The following is a 23,405-nucleotide window of genomic DNA, read 5'->3' as shown; positions in this document are numbered from 1 at the left end:
TAGTATGTCACCTCTTAATTGTAAACAATTAGCAGTGTGTAATATATAGCCTTTTAATATTTAAACAGTGGGTTAGAGATAACTTGGAAGCCATGTATAATTGAGTGTTTTTGTGGCAGTAATGGAAATTCTAGGACAAATTAAAAAATAGGCATTTTACATGCACTTCCCCACAAAACACACAGATTTCAATGCTTTTGAATGCATTTCCTCTTTTAATATGACTTTATTTACATAAAATACATATTTTTGTGCACATGTTTTTTGGACCAAAACTATTGCAAAATCCAGAGGAATGTATGATTGCATTTTGAGCTGAAAGGACGATCGGAAAAATACGGAACAAATTCCTCCGTCATCCTGGTTGTGAAAATGGTATCTCAGTCATATCCTTTACCGTAGATGTTAATGACCAACCCATGTATTTTAAATGTGATTAGCACATGCTTCTAACCACCAGAGGGCAATCTGATACTATAGCTTTGCAAAAAAAAAAAATAGTTTTGCCTGTCTTCCATAGACAGCACCTTTTCTTCCCAGAAGCAGAGTTTAACAACCAAATACCTTGGTGTGTTTTTTAGTCTGTTGATATTCATGCTGTAAAGTTTCTAGGTCTTCGTAGATACTAAAAGAACTTGAGCATAGAAGGCTAGTTTCTCAAAAGCTGCAGTTGCCTGGTGATAAACAGGATTCCTGCGTATCCAGAGGTAAATTCCCCTCTCTGTGGGCTCATTACCACATATTTCTCTACTATTGGGCTATGCCACTTGTTCTGTTACCAGTCCCCCGCACCCTGATTTGTATGGCATCCCCATTCTGTTGGTGTCTTTAGAAGATTACAGCTGCACCAGCACTTGGAACTAGACCAGCTAGCTGACCAGCTATTTCTTAATGTAGTATTATGTGGACTGTAGTGACCGTGGTATTTCTTGTGTGAGTTCTTTGCTCAGTGTGCTTGCTGCTGTCTTCCCCTTCTCCCTGTGGTCTGTTAATATTTATCAGTGGAGGGAAATCTCTACAAGTGCTCAGTCCTCATGATGCATGGTTGTTCTGTGTCTTCTGGTGCTTGTGCGTCTCCTGATATTGTATGGGAGCTCTAAGTCTTGGCAGTTGTGTTTTGCAGTTCTCTCTTACATTTCATATGGTTTTCTCTCCAAATCCAAAAAATCAATGCATTGCATGGCATAGAGTTACCGTTGCCTGGCACAGAATTAGTATTCACCTCTGTAGCCTGGATTTCTTGGATCTCTGGATCCTGAGATGCAAATGGGACTTGAGGTTCCTTTATCTGGAGCATATTCTAGGGCTTATTTTTTATAAAGCAGAAGTGCCATCTGGTGATACACTGCTAATCATAAGAATTTTGGTGCACTAACATACCTCCCATAATCCAGTGATCTGCCCTCAAGTTATTTTTAGTATCTTAAATAATACATTTTATCTGATAAAACTTTTTGCTTCATCTAAGGAGTTTTGCATCTTTTAAAATACTGATGTTTTTTTCTACTGCATTTTACCATGCATTAAGCATTATTTCAAGTTAAATAAGTAGAAGGGGGAAACTCAGCTATAGAAAATATCATCATGCGAATAGAGACAGCACTTTGGTTGTGGTTTATTATTTTTAATTTGCTTATCTTTCAATTGATAAATGAGCATTGGCTTATATTTCACACTAGGGTTAATATAGGTTGAATAACTTCTCTGTACTTGGTGTTGACTAACTTTTATATTTATGGATATTTGATAAAACACACTGCACAGAACTCTGACACTTGGAAAAGTATGGAGTGCAGTATGTTCTCAACTGCTGGAAAAGCCCGAAAATGGGATCAGCATTTCTAGCATATTAACTCATAATGCAGATTGGCATAGGCAGCCCAAGTAACAAATGGCATGAAATTGAACGTTGGGCTATAGGAGTCATGTTACCCTTTCCCACCCTCATCAGTTTTTGATTTGGTAATGGAGAATTTCTACTTGCAGTCAGAAATACATGGTTTGTTTCCTTGACTCACAAATATAAAAGTTATTATGATACCTCTGTGACCAAGAAGGGCTTCAAGAGATCCTGATTGGGGGGGGGGGTCCTGATTAAAGAAAAGTGAGAAAATAGGGGATGTTTTGACATCTAAAAGTTGAAGTGCACTCTGAGAACTTCTTACTAATTGTATGACGTGCTCTAAGAGGGCCAAGCCACACGGCTTGCTGTGATAAGAAGTATTACCCACTCCTGAACCAATTCTGAACTGTAGGGGGATTTTCAGAAATAGTCTAGAGTGTTCAGCGGGCTTGTAGAATTCAGCCTGTACTTATAAACAGCATCTGAAAGTGGCAAAAATTCTTGTGAAGATGCAAGCACAAAGCAAATGCTTGACTAAATTGGCTAAAATGTGAGAAATGCACATATGCAAACATCATCCTTCTGTATTTTTTTTTATTAACAGTTATCTTTTGACATGAATACTTACAGCAGTATGTTAAAGATACAGTTTAGTTCTTGGCATCACTGCATAGCAGTCACAATTTCACACAAGGCCTTGTTCAGACCTAACACTAAACCACAGTTTGTCTGTTTAACTTAACTGTAGTTTGTACATCCAAACCCTCCCCAGCCACCTAACTATGGCTTATATACAACTAGGATATTAGAATATGAAACCATGGTTTGAAGCTGGTTCATGATTCTCTGCTTGCTTGAACTGTGTTTTTCATTGCAGCCAAACTTGCTATCCTGGGTTAATCCTTTTTGTTCCAGCCTTCTACCCCAACCACCCACATGGGGTAAGAGTTGTTAGAAAATGCTCATGCAGCCAAGTGAATCTCACTGGCAGTTTTCCAGTTCTTTCCTTCATTCCTCCTCTGCCTAGCATTAGGGTTCCCCCCACCCATGCCATGCCAAGCACTTCCTTTCCATCCTGCCAGCCTAGCTCCACTTTGCAATGAGAAAATTTATGCCATTTTTTACTAGCATGTATCCAAGAGCACATGTTGAAAGCATTCCTTTGTTCTTAGCATCTTACCCCAATTTTAAAGACAAATGCAGCTTCACAAAAATCCTATCTATAGCAAGTACATGAAGCTGACCTTTGTTCTTCCCCATTTATGTGCTTTTGGCAGTTCTGCTTCTGGGAAACACTCATGACCCTTCAGTACTTAGCTCTCTGAAGTCCTCCTTTGGTCAGTATCATGCTATCACCATGGACTCAGGCAGTCCAAGGATGATTGCTCACTCAGAGTAATCATACTAGTACCAAGGTTTGAAGATTGTAAACAACGTGTGATAGCAATTATTGGGGAGAGTTGTTTTTTTTTAAATTACATAAACACTCTGTGTTACTTTGTATTCCCTTGGAAAGATGATGTTGTTTATGTGTGTCAGCTTCATTAGCAATATTTCAGCTCTGCTGCTGTAGAATAGTAGTAGTTGGTATTACAGAAGCAAAGGACAAGAAAGAGAGAGGGATTTTTATTGACACATGAAGACAAGTGCAAAAGGGAACTCTAGAATATGAATTGCATTGAGGCGATACTTAGCCAGCTGTCCAAAGAAATGTCCTTGAAAGGGTTCAGTTGTTGCATTCATCAGTGCTGTGCAAAGATGAACACTCTTTAAAGCTTTTTAAAATTCTCACCTCACAATAAGCACTCTGGGGTAGAACCATGCACTATGCTGTTCTACTATAAACTAGCCTCACTCCTAGATACAGATGCCACCCTTGGCTACTGGGCAGTCAGCAGCATTGGTGGCCAAGACAGGCTGCTCCATTGCTGGCTAGGCAGATCTTCTCTCCTGCTCCTGGAATTTCTGGAGAGGCATCTTCGCTGGCAAAGCTTCAGTAAGTGCCATTATCATGGTAGCCATGTACAAACATCAAGAGGACAAAGACTGTACCAGAAACAACTTCTATATCAGCCTGAATGTGCTGTCAGATGCCTCAGAGGAACTGTGCAATGGGACCAAAAGGGCCGATGAATTGCCTGTGTATTTCCTACAGTCTTTTGAGGACTGGTTCGCCACCTTCCTTAGGTTCCAAGATAGGAAAAGAAGAAGTGCAACCACCATCCAGAGCTCTAACTACAGGTAAGAAACTTGATATAATGCAGACCTTGGCCCCATTGATAGGTCTGGAAGAAGTCGGAGTCAGGAATTGATTTTTAGAAAGTTGGGAGCTGACTTCAAATATGTTCAGGTATGAAACAGAGGTTGGTGGTTTGGGGTATGTTCATGTCTGTGGAAAGAGTCCATCTTATTATGGTTGGGTAGTTTGGTGTTTCATTTGCAGCTAAGAGGGTCTCTGGAGGCAGAAATTGGGCAAGAGTCTTTTGTGTTTACTGGGTGATTGGTAAAGCTAGGTGGGTGGTTCTTTCAGAGCTGGTGTCGGATGATTGAGTATCCACTGGAATAGTATATGCATCCCTTCCATTATCATCAGTCATGTTTGGGGGTGGCTAACAAATTTCAAAGAAATGGCCATGGAACTGCAGCGAGATGTCTTGCAGCAAGAAATTATTTTATTCAGGAGGATTGAGAGGGAAGGATTTAGAAATGTGTAGGGCATTCTAAAGAATCTGGGAAGGGAGGAAAAGCTTGTGTTTGGCATGAGGTGTAACAAGTATGTTCCTGCCCCATTTTTGTAGCTAGGTAGTAAGAGAACCAGTAATGTGAAGGCCATGCCATTCCTTGACCACTGCAGGGGCAGCAGAGTGGGCAACAAACCAGCATTACACAAAACAATCCATGGTATCAATTGTGAACGAAATGCATGGCTTGGTAAACAAACTGGTTTTAGCGAACTGTGGCTTGGTGTTATGCTCAAACACAATCTATTGCTTCCTTTCAGCTTAATGCATATTCATACACAATCATAGTAGCTGAAGTTTGGTCCTACATTTGGTTTTGTTAGGACCATGTGATACTATTTGGCGTAGTTTATGTAAAAAGATGTGCTTTATACTCAAGTCTAACTTCTATTTGCATGTAAAATTTATGTACCTAAATATATATATGATTGAGTGTTACCAATGCTATGCTCATCATCTGTTAGCAGGAGAGGAATGGAGCCAATTTTCAGTGACCCCCAAATTAAAAAATCTTCTTTGGCGGATCCCCCCAGCCCTTCAGAAAAGATTTAGGGAAGCATAGGTAGGTAGCAGAAGGGAGGGGAATAATTGGAAATTGCCTAAATCTCTGTTTTGCTGACATGCCTTCCATCAGTTCAGTGGAGAGACAGCAGTGGATGCCATCCGCTGTGCTGAAATATTTGCCACAATACAAAAGCAAGAGTTTCTTTTTGCAGTATGGTTCCCACACAAATAAATGCTGTTGAGGGTGTCTTATGCCCATATCTAGCTAAAGAACTCAGACTCACCCGTGAATAGACTGCTTGGTACATGACCTACCAGAATAAAATTGTCCATGATAGCCATTCTTCCATTCAAAAATGAAAGAAGATAATGCACAGAGAAATCTTGTTTTTCAGACTTGGGGAGAACATCAACATACTCTAGAATTTTTGTTTATTTGTCACTTCCAGGCAAATGTGATTAGGAATTGCAGCCTTTATTTAAAGTGTGTTTCACTGAAATCAGTGAGACTTCTCACAAGTATATGAATATAGTTTTGGAATATTTGAGTAAATTGCAGCTAGGGTTTTAAAGTGCACTGGTATCACAATGTGGCCCACTTGCCCACCTAAATTGAAAAAGAAAGGAATCTGATAAGAATTGTAGAAAAATGTCAAAGTGGAGTAAAATATTGAAACATTCAGTAATTTATCCTTTTCAGCAATCTGTTCATCCCTCTTTTATGGTTGACTTCAATCTTCAGAAAGACACAGAGATACCACGGTAGGTAATTAAGGTTAAAATAATAATCTATGGAATTCTAATTAGCTTTTTCTTATCCTGATATGTGGAAGAAAATCTTGAACAGTCTTTGCTATAGTTTTGACAAGTTAATGCTGCTATTACTATTTATATAAAGCTCCTTTCTTCACAGAGTGAAATGTGGCTTCAAAGTCCATTTTCACACTAATCTAAAGAGATCACACTAGTATTTTATTTTTTCAACCTAAGCTTTCCTTTCTGCCTTGGGACTTACTAAGGTTTACATTCCTTTGGCTTGGAGACTCTGTGGCTCTTGCTGTGTATTTCTTAGTTCTGGTTTTTGGCAAATCACTGATATTTCACTTCTTAATGCTTGCTTTTAGTATCTGTTTTTTAAACTAATGGAAGTAGCACTTCAAGACATTCATTCACACAACCAGGTTTCTCCTGCAGTAGGTTGTAATTTATCATGTGCTGGTGGCACGGATATTATTAAACGAACAGCGCACTCATCTGTGTCAGGGAAGCTGAGACACAAAAAACTGATTACCTCTATAGCTGTGTGAATTGGCTATATGGAGTTACTATAGGCCTCATTAAGGCAATGAAAGTGTGGGTGTTTCCTAAGCACAGATGTACCATATCTCGTCCAGAGAACTCTTGAGTTTAGTCAAAATGTAATGCTGTTGTGTAGCTGTATGTCATAGAGTTCTTGAGCACTGTTGTTCAGTGAATTTCTTGCAGTACGTTGCAAGTAAAATGTGTGCCTGAAGCTCTGTTTGCTCAGTACACTTTCTTCCACGTTGTACAAAGGGAGAAAAAGCTTTATATTTCAATCTCTGAGCAGAAGTTAGCTCTTAATTTGACTTGCAAACAAAATGTTCTTTTGCATTGTTGTGAGTTTGCTTTTCTGCTGTGTTCCAGTTCAGGCAACACCTAAGATTCCATGGTAGTTGACTTGTTCCTTATTTTGATGATGAATTTTTTGAAATCAAAAGATAGTTAAACTTTATGATGATTCACATTTCCATTGCAGGATGCATACAGAAGAATGGGCTGACGTGTAATTGTATGTACTCACTTGCCTTTTGAAATTAATCTGTCATAGAAACTCCCTCATAATTGTATAACAGTTTGGTTATCATGGAAATTAAGCAGTACTTATGTAATAAGAAATTTTATGGTAAATCTGGAAGTAGATCACACCTAATAGTCACATAAATTTTATGTGACTAGTGTAAAAAAATAATGGATTGGATGATTTTCAAGATGATTTTTCTTTAAATTGTTAAACACATCACACTCTCAAACAAGTACAGAAAATCTTGTATTTTTCTCTGAATTTCAGCAACCCAAAATAAGATGTAACTATCATCATGAAATGTGCTTGGTGAAGTACTAGTAGATAAGCAAAACCATTAATGGTTCTACTTGTATACAGGAGAAAGTGAGTACAGAAAATTTTCCCCCTATATATTCCGTAATCAGTTACTCCCATATTTCTGCTAATTTTGGTATGCAAAACTGAGTTCATGAGATTCAAAATGAGCTGTTTGTGATTGTTGTAGGGAGAGTACTTCTCATTATATGATAAAAAGAATGAGCTTATGTCTGACAGGAAATATGACTTTCAACAAATTTTTGGTGGGGTGTGCCTCTACTCCCAATGATTGTGGATACATCTCAGCATATTCAATTACTGCAAAATTTCAACAAGATCCATGACTACGATGAAGCCCTTGCTGATTTTCCTTAAGTGTTTAGTTCTCCAAGCTTCATCGGGTTGCAGTTTGCCACCATGCTCCTAAAGAAGGTAAAATTTTGTGAAAAATCTGGACAGATCATTTGAAAATACAAGAAGGGTAGGGATTGGCAACAACTGAACTGAGGTGCAGCTTAACTAGAGCAGTGTGGCTTAACACTACGGAGCCGCAGGTGTATCAAGCATTTAAATAAATTGCCCTCCTAATCTACCCCGTGGGCAACTGAAAACAGGCTGGACTAAAATGAGATGACTTTTGATAGCCATCAGAAAGTAATGGATGCTAGAGGTTAAGGCCTTTATCTGCAAACAAAAGTGTATTAATAGTCTAACATCTTTACAAATGCTTCCAATACTAAAACTAACAGTATTTTGTTCACAGTGCCATTGTTTATATAGGTAGCTTTCCCATAATACTTTGTTATTTCGGTATGGGATCAGTAGCGCCTTATATGTACAGGAGACACACATGTGCGAATATAAACAGGTCACAGATACAGTCATCAAAAGAGACATCTGGAAACATTTAAACTGTACAACTCTTCCCTTTTGGATTTGATAGGAAATACTGTTCTTGCAGTGAGAAGAATGCCAGTCTTTTACCTAAAGTGGCATAAAATGGTTAACAAAATGGGGCACCACCATGAAAAAGCTTTGTGTACACAGAATAACCTTACATCAAGGTTCTTAGATTCCTTGTCCAGTGCACCAAATACAAAAATTAAAAAGGCTTTAATTGTTTAAAATGAGATGCTTTTCTCTTGCATGGCCAGATGTCCTTCTGACGGTGCTGGTGGTGGGTTTTAATGTGCAGCCCAGCTGCCAGACTGAAGACTGTACATTGCTCTAAGCTGTCATTCACAAACACACGTCACAGCATGACCCAAAGTGAATGCAATAGATAACCAAGAATGCATTGGTCTTGCCTGTATCCTCTAATCCTCTTATTAGTTGGTACCTGCCTACTGCCCCAGCTTCAGCACTACTGAAAAGCTTCTCATTCAAGCAGTTTGTGATCAGAAGTGATGAATGGCTTCAGATAGTAAGATGAGGAAGTGGGATTTGGCTGAACTTTAGGACCAAACCCCGAAGTGGTGTAGGTTTAGTTGAGGAGGACATCTGTCGCTTTGGCTTTCCTCCCCGATTTCTTCGCTTCCTGCATTGTTGACCATGGCCCAACAGACCCGTTAGGGTTTTGTTCACTGTTGTGAAAGGTAGTAGCACTGCAGCAGAGTGCTAAGCCAGCACTATGGGGCTTCTCCTTCATTTAAAGTCTGTTCTTCATTTTCAGTCATTGGGACTGTGTGGTCAGTGCTCCTGCTGCTGCTGTATTGCTTATGAAGCAGACTTCTCCACTTGGTCTTGTTCCTCCTCAGATGGTTCAGCATGTTTTCAGATAAGGGTGTGTTCCCAGTAAAGTTGGCCCATTCTTCAAAGAGTGGCTCTACAATGTAGGTCATGAAGCCTGAGGGAAAACACGAGGCAGAGCATATCAGCAGCTAAGTCAGCTAGGCCTTCCCGCTAGTACAAAGCTTGAAATAAAACCTGTGGACCATGTTTTCTTCAGCAGTGATGGGGGGCGGGGCAGGGGGAAGATGGCAACATTGGAACCTCATGTAGCTTCAGGCCTTCAATTTATTTAAATTTAATGTAAATTTATTTTAATTAAGCTGACACCACCACCAGTTGCTTCTACGTCAACTCCTTTCTTCTGCTGCTTTCAGCAATGGAAATTGTCTAATAAAAAGGGGCAGTGCTAGACCACTTGAACTGTACGGACTTGCCCTATGCAGAAGCTTGAATTAGTTGTCTAATCCAATTTTAAGTTTAAATTGAATTAAATTTGCATTTGTTTAATTCCTGCAGAGACGTTGACCTAGCTTATCTATTAGTGCCCCCTGTCCTGAGAGCTTATTTACTAGTTCAGGAAGTCTTAGGGCTACTTTGCACAATCCAGAAAAGGATATTACAATTGTATATTTTCATGGTGACCACCGTTATAATGTGAACGGGAACTGGAACTGAGAATTCCTGATAAACATCTGTTCAATGTCTGAAACAGTAATTAGAGTTGGGCCATAATTTGTTGCGAACAGATTTCATGTGATGCTGCTACTGTTATAAAAATATCAGACATTTATCTTTTTGAATTTGATCTCTGTCTTCTTTGAGTAATTAAATATGAATTTACCCAGACACCAAAACAATTTAATCTGTCATTGATTTTAACCATAGCTGGTCCAACTTTTGAATACCCCAAAGCTCAGAGAAAAGTAGAAGCATTTCTTTGAGCAAAACATTTAAAGGTTATAACTATCTCTTTTTATTTGGCAGGCACAGGACCAAAAGACAGATGATTTATTTTTAACTGGAAAACAACCATTGAGTTATTCAACTAATGAGCCTTGTCCTTCAATTCTGTCCTAGTCTTAAGAGGACTTTGTAAATAGTCTATCCAGGTTTGGGGGAGAATGGAAGTTTTTTATATCTCAGTGACTTGAATCATTTGAAAGAGGTGAAGGTAAATTAAATCCTCCAATTGCTTATTCAAAATGTGCAAAACTGGGGTGCATCCCACCTCTCAACTTTACAGGTGCATGTGCTTTGATGTGTACAAAGGGGGAAGGGGAAGATGTGGAGGATTCCTGGAAAACCACAAACAACTTGGTCCTTCACAAATACAGGATTTCAGATTTTGTTTCCTTGTTAAGTATTTAATTGAGGCTGTGTTGCAGAAGGCAAGCAACAAGGTTCATTTAGAGGTACTTCATGCAGCACCTTTTTTTACTGGGTTGGTGGTCATGAATTCTGTTTTTTTAATTATAGCTGTAATTGTAATGGAACCAATGTCTGTCCCATTACACACAGATTTTTCTCCTCAGAATGCTGAAAGTGATTTGAAAACAGGAACACTGAGCATGGTGTCTACATTATATCTACTCCTTCCGTAAGGAGGCTTCAGGTGGTGGTGGGACTATTCTGTTTCTTCAAAATTTTGCAAAATGGGTTTTGACATAGCAACAGGACATGGGGAAAGAGCTATTACCACCACATGCAGCTCTCCATCTGCTGTCTGTTTCCAGCCTTAAAAATGTCTGAGGCTTCATTTTCATATTTAATCTTTCACTCTCCTACCCCACCCCCTGCATTTCATTTGTTTGACAAAGCATCAGATCATGCGAGTGAAAGATTCCATACGGCTGATCTGCCCTGTATGTACCTTTTTTGTATATACTTTTTTGTTGCAGCTTAAATTTGTCTCTTGGATTGTTTGCAAAACTTAATTTGACTAAATAATCTATTTGTGCTTCATCATTTGGTTTATGATTAAGCTAATGATGGAAGGCATTGCATACTCACCAATTTGTATACTAGGTATTGTGTCTTTCTGCTGATTACAAAGAGGGCTTACTTCCAAGTCAAATTTCTTCTCCAGGTCACCTACCAGAAAGAAGGAACAACTTTTGAAGGCTTATCTGGGTGGTTGCGGTTCTTTTGTGTCTGTGTGATATACAGGACACAGGTTAACAAGAGTTTAGAAACGTCTATAAATATACTAACCACGTTTGAGGCTGTAAATGTGCGTGCAAACAAACAAACAAAAAGCTTTGTCATTGTCTAGTACTCTTGCACTGCTGTCTAAAAGACACATTGTAAATAGCCTTTACAAAACCATGCGTCCTAACAGTGCTATCCTAAAAATGTCTACCAGAAGCCCTGCTGGATCAGATCAAAGGCCCATTAGTCCAGTGACATATTCTTACAATATTTCTACAAACCAGGTAATGAGCACATCAGCACTCTCCCCATGTCTGCTGCTCCTCAGCAAACCTGTATGATACTGGTAGTATCCACTACCAGTAGCCACTGATCGCCTTATTTTCCATAAATTTGTCACTAAACTAGTGCTCCTTATTACATCTTGTTGTGAATTCTACAGTTTAACTATGTGTTGCAGGAAGAAGTATTTCTCTTTCCCCTGTCCTGAATCTCCCACCATTCAGCTTCATTTGATGAAAATGGTTTCTAGTATTTTTAGAGGTGGTAGAAAACTTCTCTCTCTCCACGTTCTCCACATGATGCATCTCTAGCATATCCCCCATTCATCTCCCTTTTTCCACACTAAAAAGCTCCAAATATACCTTTCTTCACAGGGAAGTTGCTCCATCCCCTTTATCATTTTGGTTGCCCCTTTCTGAACCTTTTTCAAGCCCTTTCTGGCTTTATAAGATCCTTTTTGAGATGGTACAATCAAAACTACACAACATACCAAGTGCAATCACACCATAGATATGTATGATAATCTGATATATGTAAGGTTTCTCTCTCTCTCTCTTCATTTCTTGCCTCTAATATCTTCCTTGATTCTGCTTGCTAGCCTCTTGGCTTTTATGGGATACTCAGAAGGAAGTCCCATTGAGTTCCATGGGATGTACTCCTTGGTAAGTGTTAATTTCCCCTTTACTTAATCCTGGTTTGTGTCATTCAGTTACTGGGCTGAAGATTCTTAGACTTTTGAGTTTCATAGATTAATGATTTTAAAATTTAATTTAAAACAACAACAACACACATATAATAGAGATTTTGTAATGGCTTGTAACTTACCAAATTGTGATTTTGTATGACATGTTTGCAATGCCCTTTTGGAACAATTAGGACTATGTGAAGCTCAATGAATAAAAGATAACATGAAATTCTGTGATCTACTGGCATCTCCCTTGGTGTGCCTGACAAGTGCATTCTAATCATTAGCAACTCTAATGACATGCACAATGCTCAAAATGATACCTCACTTTGGAGGCAAGTAGAGATTTGTCCAGAACAGAAAAGTTTCTGAGTTAGTTGGGTTCATCTTGTCCTCAGATGTTATCATACCGTATAATGTGACCAGGTACCAGTAGACAAAAGCTTGTCTGAAAACCCTTCTGCAGGTGGTTTGTCACTTGTAAGGACTGCATTTTAAGAATGATACATGCTTGCAGGCAAACTCAGACATCGTTGCCCAACATCTGGTAGGTAAAGAGGTAAAGGGACCCCTGACCATTAGGTCCAGTCGTGACCAACTCTGGGGTTTCGGCACTCATCTCGCTTTACTGGCTTCCGGGTCATGTGGCCAGCATGACTAAGCCGCTTCTGGCGAACCAGAGCAGCGCACGGAAACGCCGTTTACCTTCCCGCCGGAGCGGTACCTATTTATCTACTTGCACTTTGACGTGCTTTCGAACAGCTAGGTTGGCAGGTTGGCAATAGTCCAGCTAATTAAACAGCCTTAATTCTATTAACTTACTTCTGCCCTTTAATCCTAGCCACTTATTCAACGAGGCCTCAATTCTGTCGGCATATTTTTGTCGGAGGCTTAAAGTGAGCATTGGGCACTGTGGGATAAGTAAATGCCATTTCCCATTAACAAAACCGGATTGAGTGACTGGAAACACAAAGTGAAATGTATGAACCTGCTGACCTTGCCTGTAGAATTCCTCACAAACCCGTTCACTCCACTGTTTGCTCATCTCCCAGAGCCGGCAAGGATTGCAGATGTCTGCACACTTTAGCGCAATCTGGAAATAAGGACAAGATGGTATGAATGACGCAGTAAAAGATACTGCACTCCATACATTCAAAATGAATGTGTAGTCTAGGCCTAATGTCTGTTGTGCCAAGAACACCACTGTTTATGGGCACAAGGATTGCTCAGTCCAGTATTAAAAGTTTAATTCAGCACATTTTTTGGGAGTTACTAGATTTTTCATGAATAAGAATAAAATTGAAAGGGGAGAAACTGCAAATGAAATAAACACACAACTTCAAAAGTACCATCTAAAAGCAAGTGTCCCCCACTCCTAATAACCCACAGACTACTTGGGTCAAAATAATAATAATAATAATAGTGATGGTATAAAACAAAGTCCATTCTAGCCAATAGGCTAACATATAGAGTTCTGTTTTGCATAAAGCAAATACATTGTCTTAAATGTTAATTAACCATTTTTATGGATCCAGGTTTGTCCATGGGAACCTTGGTACATGAAAATTTCCAGAATGCTTCTGCATTCTGTTTTTATTCTGCCATATATGATACATTGACTTTGGTATTACCATTGTCATGATTTTCTGCTAGACTCTAGAGATGCGTAACCCTGAGTTTCCTCCATTTGCTAGCTTTGTTTTCCCACTTTGTAACATAACTTGGCTCCTGTTCAGATATAGATCAGATAACACACCCTTTAATTTCAGGTGCATAATAATTTTTAGCTGGTTCTGGTCTTAGATTTGTAGATTGTTGCATGATATGCTATATACACCAGGTGTTTCCTGAATGTTCTACCCTGAATGTTCCATGAGCTTCATTAAGGTGGCCCACAGCAGGTCTGTGAATCCAATCTTTTGAAAACTTTGACCAAAAATAGACGGAGCACAAACTACTTGATATGTTCTAGCATAACTTCAACTATTTAAAGTTTCTGATACCTTGGTAGTCCTTATATTAGCATTGCTACTTAATTATAATAAACATCAGTTCATTAATCATTTCATTAGATCTTTCAATTAAATAGTCTAAATCCTGAATTAAACCTCATAAGATATTAATCACAAAATTGATCAGTTGATTGAACAGCAAGAGCATTCATACCCAAATACTTAATTCTTGATACGCTATTCATTAAGCAACCAGAAGGTGCATTACTCAGTTTAATCAATTTGCTCACTTCTAAATTTTACCCCCACAAGTTGTTCATCAACATCAGGAATTTTCCTTCTGAAGTAGAATGCTTTAGCCTATATACTTTGGCTAAAGACAAAATCAGGAAGACACTGTAGGAGAAGAATGCTTGAGTACCATGCTGTGGTCCTAGTGACTTATTTCATTGGATGAGGGTATATATCAGGACAGCTGTTTTACGTTGTGTGACTTGTTCTTTTTATGATTACTAGGTGGCTTTTATTCTCATTTCCCTCATCCCAAATACTGCTTCTGATCACACATGAAATATCTCAGCCCCTGTGAGGAGGAGTTCATTTTGTTGCCTCCTTTTATCTTTCATGCAAATATGGCTATGCCATGAACATGTGAAATACTATTTTGGTCAAAGAACATTAAGTACAAGGTGTGAGAGACTAGAGGCAAGATAGACAGGTAAGCCTGTAATTATGCTTCGGAAGAAGCAGCATCTGCTTCGTGATTTGTTCCTCTGACTCCTCCACAGTAGCAGCTATGTTAAGCAGTCTGCAGGCGGGCTTTCCATTTGAAATGGAATAATGATCTAAGCTTTTTTTTAAAAGCTATGAAGTAGGAGGCATCTTCTACTGTCATTTCTTTTGTTAAGCAATCAGCGCAAGTTATATTTCAGGTTAATAGCCATAATAGTGGGACCTTAGTCTGAAGATCCTATTACCTACTGCATTACAGCTAGAACAACCAATTTGAGTCTTTCTGAGCCTAAATTAGATTTGGCTTTGTCACTGCCCTCTGAAGAACAGCCAAGCGAGACGTGATAGGTAGAATGTAGCAGATTAGAAATATTTAGGGATGGCTTGGCATTCACTTCTAACAAAGTTAGGGGAAATGATTCTTGATACTGGGCAAAAAGAAGGGCTACCAGCTTCTTTTCTGGCAGGGATCTCCTGCCTTTAGTAAGATGCCTGATTAGCAGAAATTGCAGAAGTGAAATGCTTCCTAGTTGGAGTTACCGTACGTTGATTGTCAAAGCTTCACCTGCTGAATTGTGCATGGCAGTCTGCTTAGATGTTCCATGAAGCACATTAGTAGTAGTATGCTGATAAGATAAATAATAAGGCTAACTAGGTCAGGACTGTACCGTATCATTTTCATAGTTAACCGGACACCAGCCATTGATGCATAGTAATATGCAGCATAATTCATTATAACTTGAAGTTCACTGTTGTCTAAATGGCTTTAGGATACGTCTCTCTGGAATAACTTTGAGTGCACACTTGAGTAAGAAAAAGTGTTAAATACATCTTTTCTGAGGAGCTACATCAGGTAAGTGGAGAGGAATAGCAGCACACTTTAACTGCTATAGTAGCATCTAGCATCTCTGCTGCTATAATGGTATAAATATTAAATAAAATACAATCCAGAGCCTCTTCTATAATGGAAACAAAATGCATTAAGGGTGAGGCTTTATTTTAATAGAACAAGGGACTTGTATATTTTTGCTGAACTTTTTAGAAGTGGGGAATATCCTCCCACCAAAAATAAGTAGTTTAATTGCAGCTTTTTCTACTCAGACATCTGCAAAATCCATTTAAGATTTTCATGTGATGCCATTTATTTTTGCTGATATTTCTCTGTAAAGGGAAGATATTTAGAGCAGAACTCTGTCTCAGTAACAGAGGCTGACGTACCTTCAGCCCCAAAGTTTACATGCTGCATTAAATGTTCCCATAATATATGCAGCCAGATCCTAGTTTAAAGCAACAGAAAATGGTTAGAATTTGGCTGGCATGCTGACATGTTTCCAGTCATCCCATGACCCTGCACATGAGAATTATTACGTTTCCATCAGCAGGACCACTAATTTTTGAGAAGCCTGGTTCCTGAAATTTGGTACTTGTTTGTGTTCAAGTGCTGAGAGAATCTCTTTGGAAAGCAAACTATGAATGCCAAAGTTATGCTGTATGAATCTCAGAGAGGAAAGGTAATAGAAAATCCAACAGAAAAGATATAGGTGAAACGCTCACCCCCCACTGTGAATCTTGTAGGCAGCTTAGCAGATTGGAGAGAACCAAGGCATTCAAGTACTCCCCCACCCCACCCCAGCAACCAACATTGTTTATGATGCTCATTGCTAGAATAGTTAAACCTCAGCCATGTGTAACCAGAACCAGCATCACTTCTCAGCAGCCCCTTTATCTCCCTCTACCATTTTTTGTACAGTGGTACCTCGGGTTAAGAACTTAATTTGTTCCAGAGGTCCGTTCTTAACATGAAACTGTTCTTAACCTGAGGTACCACTTTAGCTAATGGGGCCTCCCGCTGCCTCCGCTGTGCCACAACCATGCAATTTCTGTTCTCATCTTGAAGCAAAGTTCTTAGCCCAAGGTACTACTTCTGGGTTAGCGGAGTCTGTAACCTGAAGCGTCTGTAACCCGAGGTAACTAACACTGTACTCTACAGAAAAATATGTACATTTAATTTCTTCCATCTCAGTTACTATTGTGATTTTTTATATGGAAGTGTATAATACAGTGGCTGGGTTATATGTGCCCCATGGAACACAACCTCAGTGGTCTCACTCAATCTAACTAGTCTAGGAATGCTTCCAGATGGAGGGCTTCTAGCACTGCCAAATTATTGCTCTTCTGTTGGAAGGCACAAGTTGATATGTCATTCACTGTCCATGTTTCCAGAGGTGTGGCACTTGTTTGGTGTCAGCATCTTGCTATGTTCTGTCTACACCATGATGGGCCATAGACCAGTGGGAAGTATTGTCCCCTCCCCTTTACTGACTCCACATAGTCACCACATACTTTCTCCTGCCTTTTGTCACCATTTCAGCACCCAGTTTTGAACTGGTGTGCATGCATATTTTTTTTCATGGCCAGTTTCGATATTCCACGATAATACAATTGCATAACTTAAAAGAGTGCAATCCAGTGCAAGAGGATCATAGCCTTACTTTCAAGGAAACATTGCTGTGTTTGGTTTCTAGGTCCTTCCTTTTTCTTCACAACCCAGCTAGCAATTTAATGTTTGCCTTTTCTAGGCAGTTTGGCAACTAGAATTTTGTTACATTGTAATTGTGCTCTTCATATACCAAAAAACTTAAAAGCGCAAACAGCAGTGTGTAGAGAGTGAGGACAACTCCCTATAGTAGAGGCAGCAATTTAATTAGGGTGTTTTTAAAGAAAAGGGGCTATGCAAGGACATTACAGCCATCTTCTCTCAACCAAGCAATGCATTCTTTAGTTCCCTTTCTGTCCCAGGCATTCTAAAAAAAAAAAACCTTGCTAACAGAGGATTCTTTGCAACCAGAGAAACAGCTCTTTGTAATTAAGGGGCCAAACAGTTGTGCAGTTGTAAAAATAGGAAGTAATTAATTAGGCTGAGCCTTAAAAGAAGTCAGAAAAGTAACACCGGGAATCTTTTACACTACAGTGATGTTCAATAGTTGCTGTTCTGCTGCCTTCTTTCCCTGTTGTCTCCTCTAATGTTTCGAAACCGATGCCTGCTTGTTTAAATGGCTTTCAAGAAACAAAAAGCCAACACTGGTGAGAGCTTTGCTAGCTTTTACTTGGGTGTACCAATAAAAATGCACGAACTGTAGCACAATTGTGTTCTGATCTTTTAAAATCATGTAAAAAACAAAACAAAAAACCAGCACTTTCAGCCTGAGACAAGAGGACTGAAGCCATACAAGATTCCATCTGGAACACACCTATTACGTTTATTCAAAAGTAAACCCTGCTGTTTTCAATGGAACGCCCCCCCCCCCCTTCTAAGCTCCAGGCAAATAGCTAAGGAGAGAGAATTCCCCTTATCTGCAGTGCAGGACATGAAATGGCTTTGCAGCCAGAAATGTAATGGCATCTCTAGCATATATCATTTAGCTTCCCAGAATCAACTCCCATTGTGCCTCAGTTTTACTTTTTTCCTGTCTGCAACTGCAGAAGGAATGTGCTGCGATTCCACTCCTTTCATCATAGATTTTTTGGGAGATAGGTAAAATGACAGAAGTAGTGCTGGGAAATATAGGATGGTTACAGGATGATGACTGCATTGTTTAGCCCTTCTGTTAAACATGAGTAAACGGTATATCACTTGCACAATAAATGCCTCCTCTGGGAGCAGCTTAGGTAAACCAGAATACAGTGGTGCCTTGCAAGACGAAATTAATCCGTTCCGCGAGTCTCTTCGTCTTGCGGTTTTTTCGTCTTGCGAAGCACGGCTATTAGCGGCTTAGCGGCTATTAACGGCTTAGCGGCTTTAAGAAAAAGGAAACAAACTCGCAAGACGTTTTGTCTTGCGAAGCAAGCCCATAGGGAAATTCGTCTTGCGGAACGATTCAAAAAACGGAAAACTCTTTCGTCTTGCGCGTTTTTCGTCTTGCGAGGCATTCGTCTTGCGAGGTACCACTGTACCCCAAACGCTACACATGTTCACAAGCACTTGTTGCCCCTATATCAATCTTGATGTAACTATATGGCGAGGAAAGCTCTGCTCCATAAGTAGCAGGAGAGAAGTGGTATGCTGTTCCCCTGTTCTGCATGTGTATTACAAAAGGACCCAACATACGAGTGTTTCCGACAGTTTGTCAAGCCATTCCACACATTGAATGTATGAATACAAACACACACACACATGGGTTATGTGTTCACAGAAAGAGTTATGAAAATCTTTACATTTACCTGAAGCATAAAATGCCTATCAGGAGCATCCTCCATTTTCAAATCCTGATTTTTGAGATGAGCTTTCAACTGGATCAGAAATTCGTTCTGCCTGTTGATGTCTGTTGCCAAGATCAGGGAGCCCAGCTGCTGTTCAATATCATGCCTGTAGTTTAAAAAGTGTGTTTTGAGCAAGGCATTATTAATACCTCTTCATTTCATCTCTCCTATCTTCTGGTGTTTGGGGATGCCAATTGTTGTAGCAATCCTTATTTAGCGCATCCAGTTTAATGCACCATTGCTGAACTCACATTGGTATACTTCTTCACAATTATGCTCCAAAAGTTTTCTCCCCACTCCCAGAAGCAAAGACTCTGAACTGGTTTAGCAACTATCAACACATGACCACTAACTGCATCCTGGTAATTGGTTAGAATTGCTCAATTACTTAATTGGCTCTCTCGTCATAACAAGCTCAAATAGCAAGTGGTGAAGGAAAATGTATTGCTTTCCAGAGAAGCTTTTTGAGGCTTTATGGCAGTGATGGCCAAACTTGGCCCTCCAGCTGTTTTGGGACTACAACTCCCATCATCCCTAGCTAACAGGACCAGTGGTCAGGGATTATGGGAGTTGTAGTCCCAAAACAGCCAGAGGGCCAAGTTTGGCCATCACTGCTTTATGCTGACTTTATTTGCAGCGGGATGTTTTACATTGCCCTGGTCCAAGATAGAAGGTTCCTATTCATGTATACCTCAGGTGGTTATTATTATTATTGATTTTTTTATTGAATTTATATACAGTGGTACCTCGGGTTAAGTACTTAATTCGTTCTGGAGATCCGTTCTTAACCTGAAACTGTTCTTAACCTGAAGCACCACTTTAGCTAATGGGGCCTCCCGCTGCCGCCGTGCCGCCGGAGCACGGTTTCTGTTCTCATCCTGAAGCAAAGTTCTTAACCTGAAGCAATATTTCTGGGTTAGCAGAGTCTGTAACTTGAAGCGTATGTAACCTGAAGCGTATGTAACCCGAGGTACCACTGTACTGCCCTATACCCAAAAGTTAAATGGAATGTAAACAAAATAAGGTAAGCCGGTATTTTTCTCTTTGGTCTGTCTTATCTGCTGTTACTTTAGCCAGACAATTAACTGTGACATTATTTTGTCCATGAAAAACAGAAGGATGGGAGATTTTTTTTTATCCACAATTCCTCCCCCCTACCAAAATTTGTTCCCATTTCTAAAAGTATATTTCATAAAATGACTTAGTAGCACAGTGAATTGATTAAGGCAGAGTCCAAAGACTGAATATTGGCACGTTCAGCTCAAATGTATGAGGAAAATTAAGCTATTCTAGTGGGTGTGAGCAGCACAAAATTACCTTGCAAAATGACTTTGGGGTCAGAGGTGGCAGCATATTTCTCCTTTAATGTGCTTTGCTGTCTCTTCAGCAGCAGCAGAGCTGCTTGTGTTGACTACTGAGTGGTGGCTGTTTTCCCCCAGAATGCCCTGGCTTGCAGTTCAAGAACATTATTTAGAAATGTTCAACGCACAAAAGAGCACCCACAAGGGATGTGTGGTGGTGATGGCCCCAGAATAATAAATTTCTGGGTATTTTTGAGAAAATACAATAGCAGTCACTGATTCTCTCTCCCTATCTCTCTCACACACTTACCTGAAATTTGCCAAACACTCCCTTCCAACACTGCAATTGTTGAAATGGGAACCATGTTTCATCTCAGATACAAAATTTGTGTGTGTGTGTGTGTGTGTGTGTGTGTGTGTGTGTGTGTGTGTTTCAGCTGAACCCTAGAATGCATGCAATACCTGTCAAACTGGGCAATTTTAATGTTGCAATTTTACTTTTTTCAGACGGCTATCCCTAGGATGTGTATTTTCTTTCATTCACATCAATACTCTGCATACCTCCCTGTATGCAGGGGAGTTACGAAGTTGTCAGAGTCAAAATTTTCTGGAAAATACCATGTTTCTTAAGTTTCCTAGTGGATGGTGCTTACCTCTCTTCTGTTGGCAGATGTGCAAGCAGCCTTGACTCTCGAAGCATGCCTATTGTAGATCTCCAGTGATGATTTTCTAATACAGAGACATTCTGGAGGAGGAAACAAATAACCAAAAAGATTCTCAGCCCTATGAAGCCCATGTGCATGGAGGAACAGGCATCAGTGCATGTTTCCCTAACTGAATGGGAAACTGCACAGACCAATGGTTGCTGAATGAATTATTCCCCGGTCCTATTCACCAGTCAGGACTACATCGCTCCAATTACACACTTGAACCATTGTACATCAGTTGTTTGGAATGAAATGGGTAGCAGAGCTCCCTCAGCTTTACCAGTGTAACAGCATCATGAGTCCTCAACTAACTAATGTAATTCCCTTATACGTGTGTTAATTTTATATGTTAGTTCTGGTGCTACTATGATTAACACTGACTGTACCTCGTGATCTATAATGACAAGGCAGGAAAGCAGGAAGAAAACAAGAGCTCATGTTTTCATTTGTAATTGCCTATGAAAGTTGGAGGCAAAGTCTGTGCGATAACGAGGCGTTTTTCATAGTGGGAACTGTGGTTCCAAGGTCCTTGTCATCATTGTTCAAAGCTCCCCTGCTGTCCTTGTGGCATCAGGGGCTCAAATCAGAACTTTGGGAAGCAAATTATGGTACTTGGTACATGCTGTTCCCATCTGGAAATCTCCGGTCACAAAAGGCAGCTTTGTCATGCATAAATGATGGAATGTACTAGAAATAACACATTTTCTTCTGGAATTATTCATGCAACAACCTTATTCCTGTATGCGCTCACATTTAGTGGTGTCTAATGTTTGACATGAATGCTGCTTTTTCATTATTTGCAACTAGCATTTTTGAACACATCAACATGCATCAGTAAATGACTGACAGGCTGTTATGCCAAAATGTGTAAGAAGAACCATTGACTAGGCATGTGAGTGCTAAGGGGGGGTTGGATTTTTTTTTGTAAAAAAAGTAATTTAAACATGTTTTGGAACTTTTAAAATAAAGTAGATGCTGCTCCTTGTGTATGTGATAGTGATATAGGGGGCACTGTTCCAATGCCATGCTACATTTTAAAGCATGCTGTTCTAACAGGCTTGAAACAAACATCAGGCTTATATTTTTACACACTGTATCCACACATGCACTTTCAAAACACACCTGAAATTGCCCTTACATGTGGTATTTTACTACAGCTCTTCACATCTTTGAGATACTGCAACCAGGAGGCATTCAGCCACATACCAGAAAATTAGGCTTGTGCAATTGGGTTAAAGCACTCTGGCACAGCAAATCCACTAAAAAAAACCACCTGACTTTTTGCAGTTAGGAAAGTGATGGGGAAATGAAGTAAAAAGTGTGGGATAATGATTAACAGGAAGACTTATAACCACTATGCAAACAAATCATGTTGAAATTTGTAAACTACTTGGAGGTGGTGGTTTTTTAAAAAATAATCAAGCTGTATCTAAATTGTATGGAATAAGTAAATAAAATTGGGATGAATGTTCATTGTCATATAACCACCCTGCAAACAAGTTGGACTGAATGTTCAATAAAAACCAGACCTGCATAAGCTTTGTGAAAGCAAATCAGGATGAGTATTTAATTAAAAAATATTGTCTTGAGGAGCCTTACAGTAACGAATGCCTCAGATATGCCTCCACAATTATATTGAACACTCTGAACCAACAAATGTAAAAAATAAAATAAAAAAATGGAGGTAATTTTGTCTGAATCTTGTTTTGTTAAGGTTTCTTGCTTTATAATTTGTAAATTGGTTTGTTGAGCCCGTCTTCTGATGGAACTATGATATTGCTCTCTAGATTCTTTCTTTTGAAGTTAGCATGATGTGGGTTTCCTAAAATAGGATGCCCTCTGAGATGTGGTTGTTCATGTGAGGATGAGGACACTTGGAAAATATACTTATGAAGATTCCTGACATAGCAGTTTATCTGTATGTCTATGTGATTATATGCAACATTTTGGTTTATCTGTGAAGACTGTACAGTTCTCAAAGAATAATCTGCATTTATTTCATAGGATAATAATGTTCCTCAGAGTTTTCTTTTCCTCCTGTCCAGAACCCCTGACATTTGGAGGAGTCTGGAGCAGTGCCCCAGATCATCACAGTGGTATATCTATGTTTGGCTATGGCTTGTCAAAACAGATAGAGCAAGCTGAGTTAGTCACAGGATATCTCAGCATCCTTCTGTCATAGCCTTGGCTCTCATAGCCCTGTCTGTTGCTTTATCTTAGTGTAGAAGGACAGTCTGGCCTGTTACACAACTGACATCTCCAGGGAGAAAGTATAGATGGTAGTGAGAGCTGAAGAGAATCTCTCTCTCTCTCTCTCTCTCTCTCTCTCTCTCTCTCTCCTCCATCCCCAATTAGTTCAATAGAAAACCAGGATTCCCCAGAGAGCTGGTTACAGAC

The 23,405-nt window shown here is 39.6% G+C and overlaps 2 protein-coding genes and 1 long non-coding RNA gene across 7 annotated transcripts in view; 2 read left to right on the top strand and 1 right to left on the bottom strand.

Annotated features, from left to right (window-relative positions):
* Positions 1-2,426: 2,426 nt before the first annotated feature.
* Positions 2,427-23,405, bottom strand: part of PDE7B (phosphodiesterase 7B) — a 165,178-nt gene continuing 144,199 nt past the window's right edge. For all 4 annotated transcript variants that reach the window (XM_083498173.1, XM_083498174.1, XM_083498171.1 and 1 more), the window contains 5 exons: positions 20,955-21,046; positions 18,962-19,106; positions 13,053-13,149; positions 10,952-11,032; positions 2,427-9,056 (listed from right to left, as the gene is read on the bottom strand). In XM_083498173.1, coding sequence (XP_083354299.1) covers positions 8,839-9,056; positions 10,952-11,032; positions 13,053-13,149; positions 18,962-19,106; positions 20,955-21,046 — 633 coding nt within the window. In that variant the 3' untranslated portion in view covers positions 2,427-8,838. The remainder of the gene's footprint in view (positions 9,057-10,951; positions 11,033-13,052; positions 13,150-18,961; positions 19,107-20,954; positions 21,047-23,405) is intronic.
* LOC310704565 (uncharacterized protein) lies at positions 3,855-7,565 on the top strand (the record flags this gene model as incomplete). 2 transcript variants are annotated; one of them, XM_083498226.1, is made up of 4 exons in its annotated part: positions 3,855-4,084; positions 5,789-5,850; positions 6,866-6,898; positions 7,448-7,565. In XM_083498226.1, coding segments are annotated over 4 exons (327 nt in total). In that variant the 3' UTR covers positions 7,450-7,565. The 2 variants fall into 2 exon arrangements, with proteins under 2 accessions (XP_083354352.1, XP_083354351.1); XM_083498225.1 differs by lacking the exon at positions 7,448-7,565 and having other exon boundaries at positions 6,866-6,985.
* LOC310704574 lies at positions 11,041-15,700 on the top strand. Its single transcript, XR_014524890.1, has 2 exons — positions 11,041-12,607; positions 12,842-15,700. It is a non-coding gene; the product is annotated as an uncharacterized lncRNA (long non-coding RNA).

This window comes from Podarcis liolepis (genome assembly GCF_965112155.1).
Source record: "Podarcis liolepis genome assembly, chromosome: 3".
NCBI lineage: Eukaryota > Metazoa > Chordata > Lepidosauria > Squamata > Lacertidae > Podarcis > Podarcis liolepis.
The sequence above is the reverse complement of the archived record's forward strand: the minus strand, read 5'-3'. Positions and strand labels throughout refer to the sequence as shown.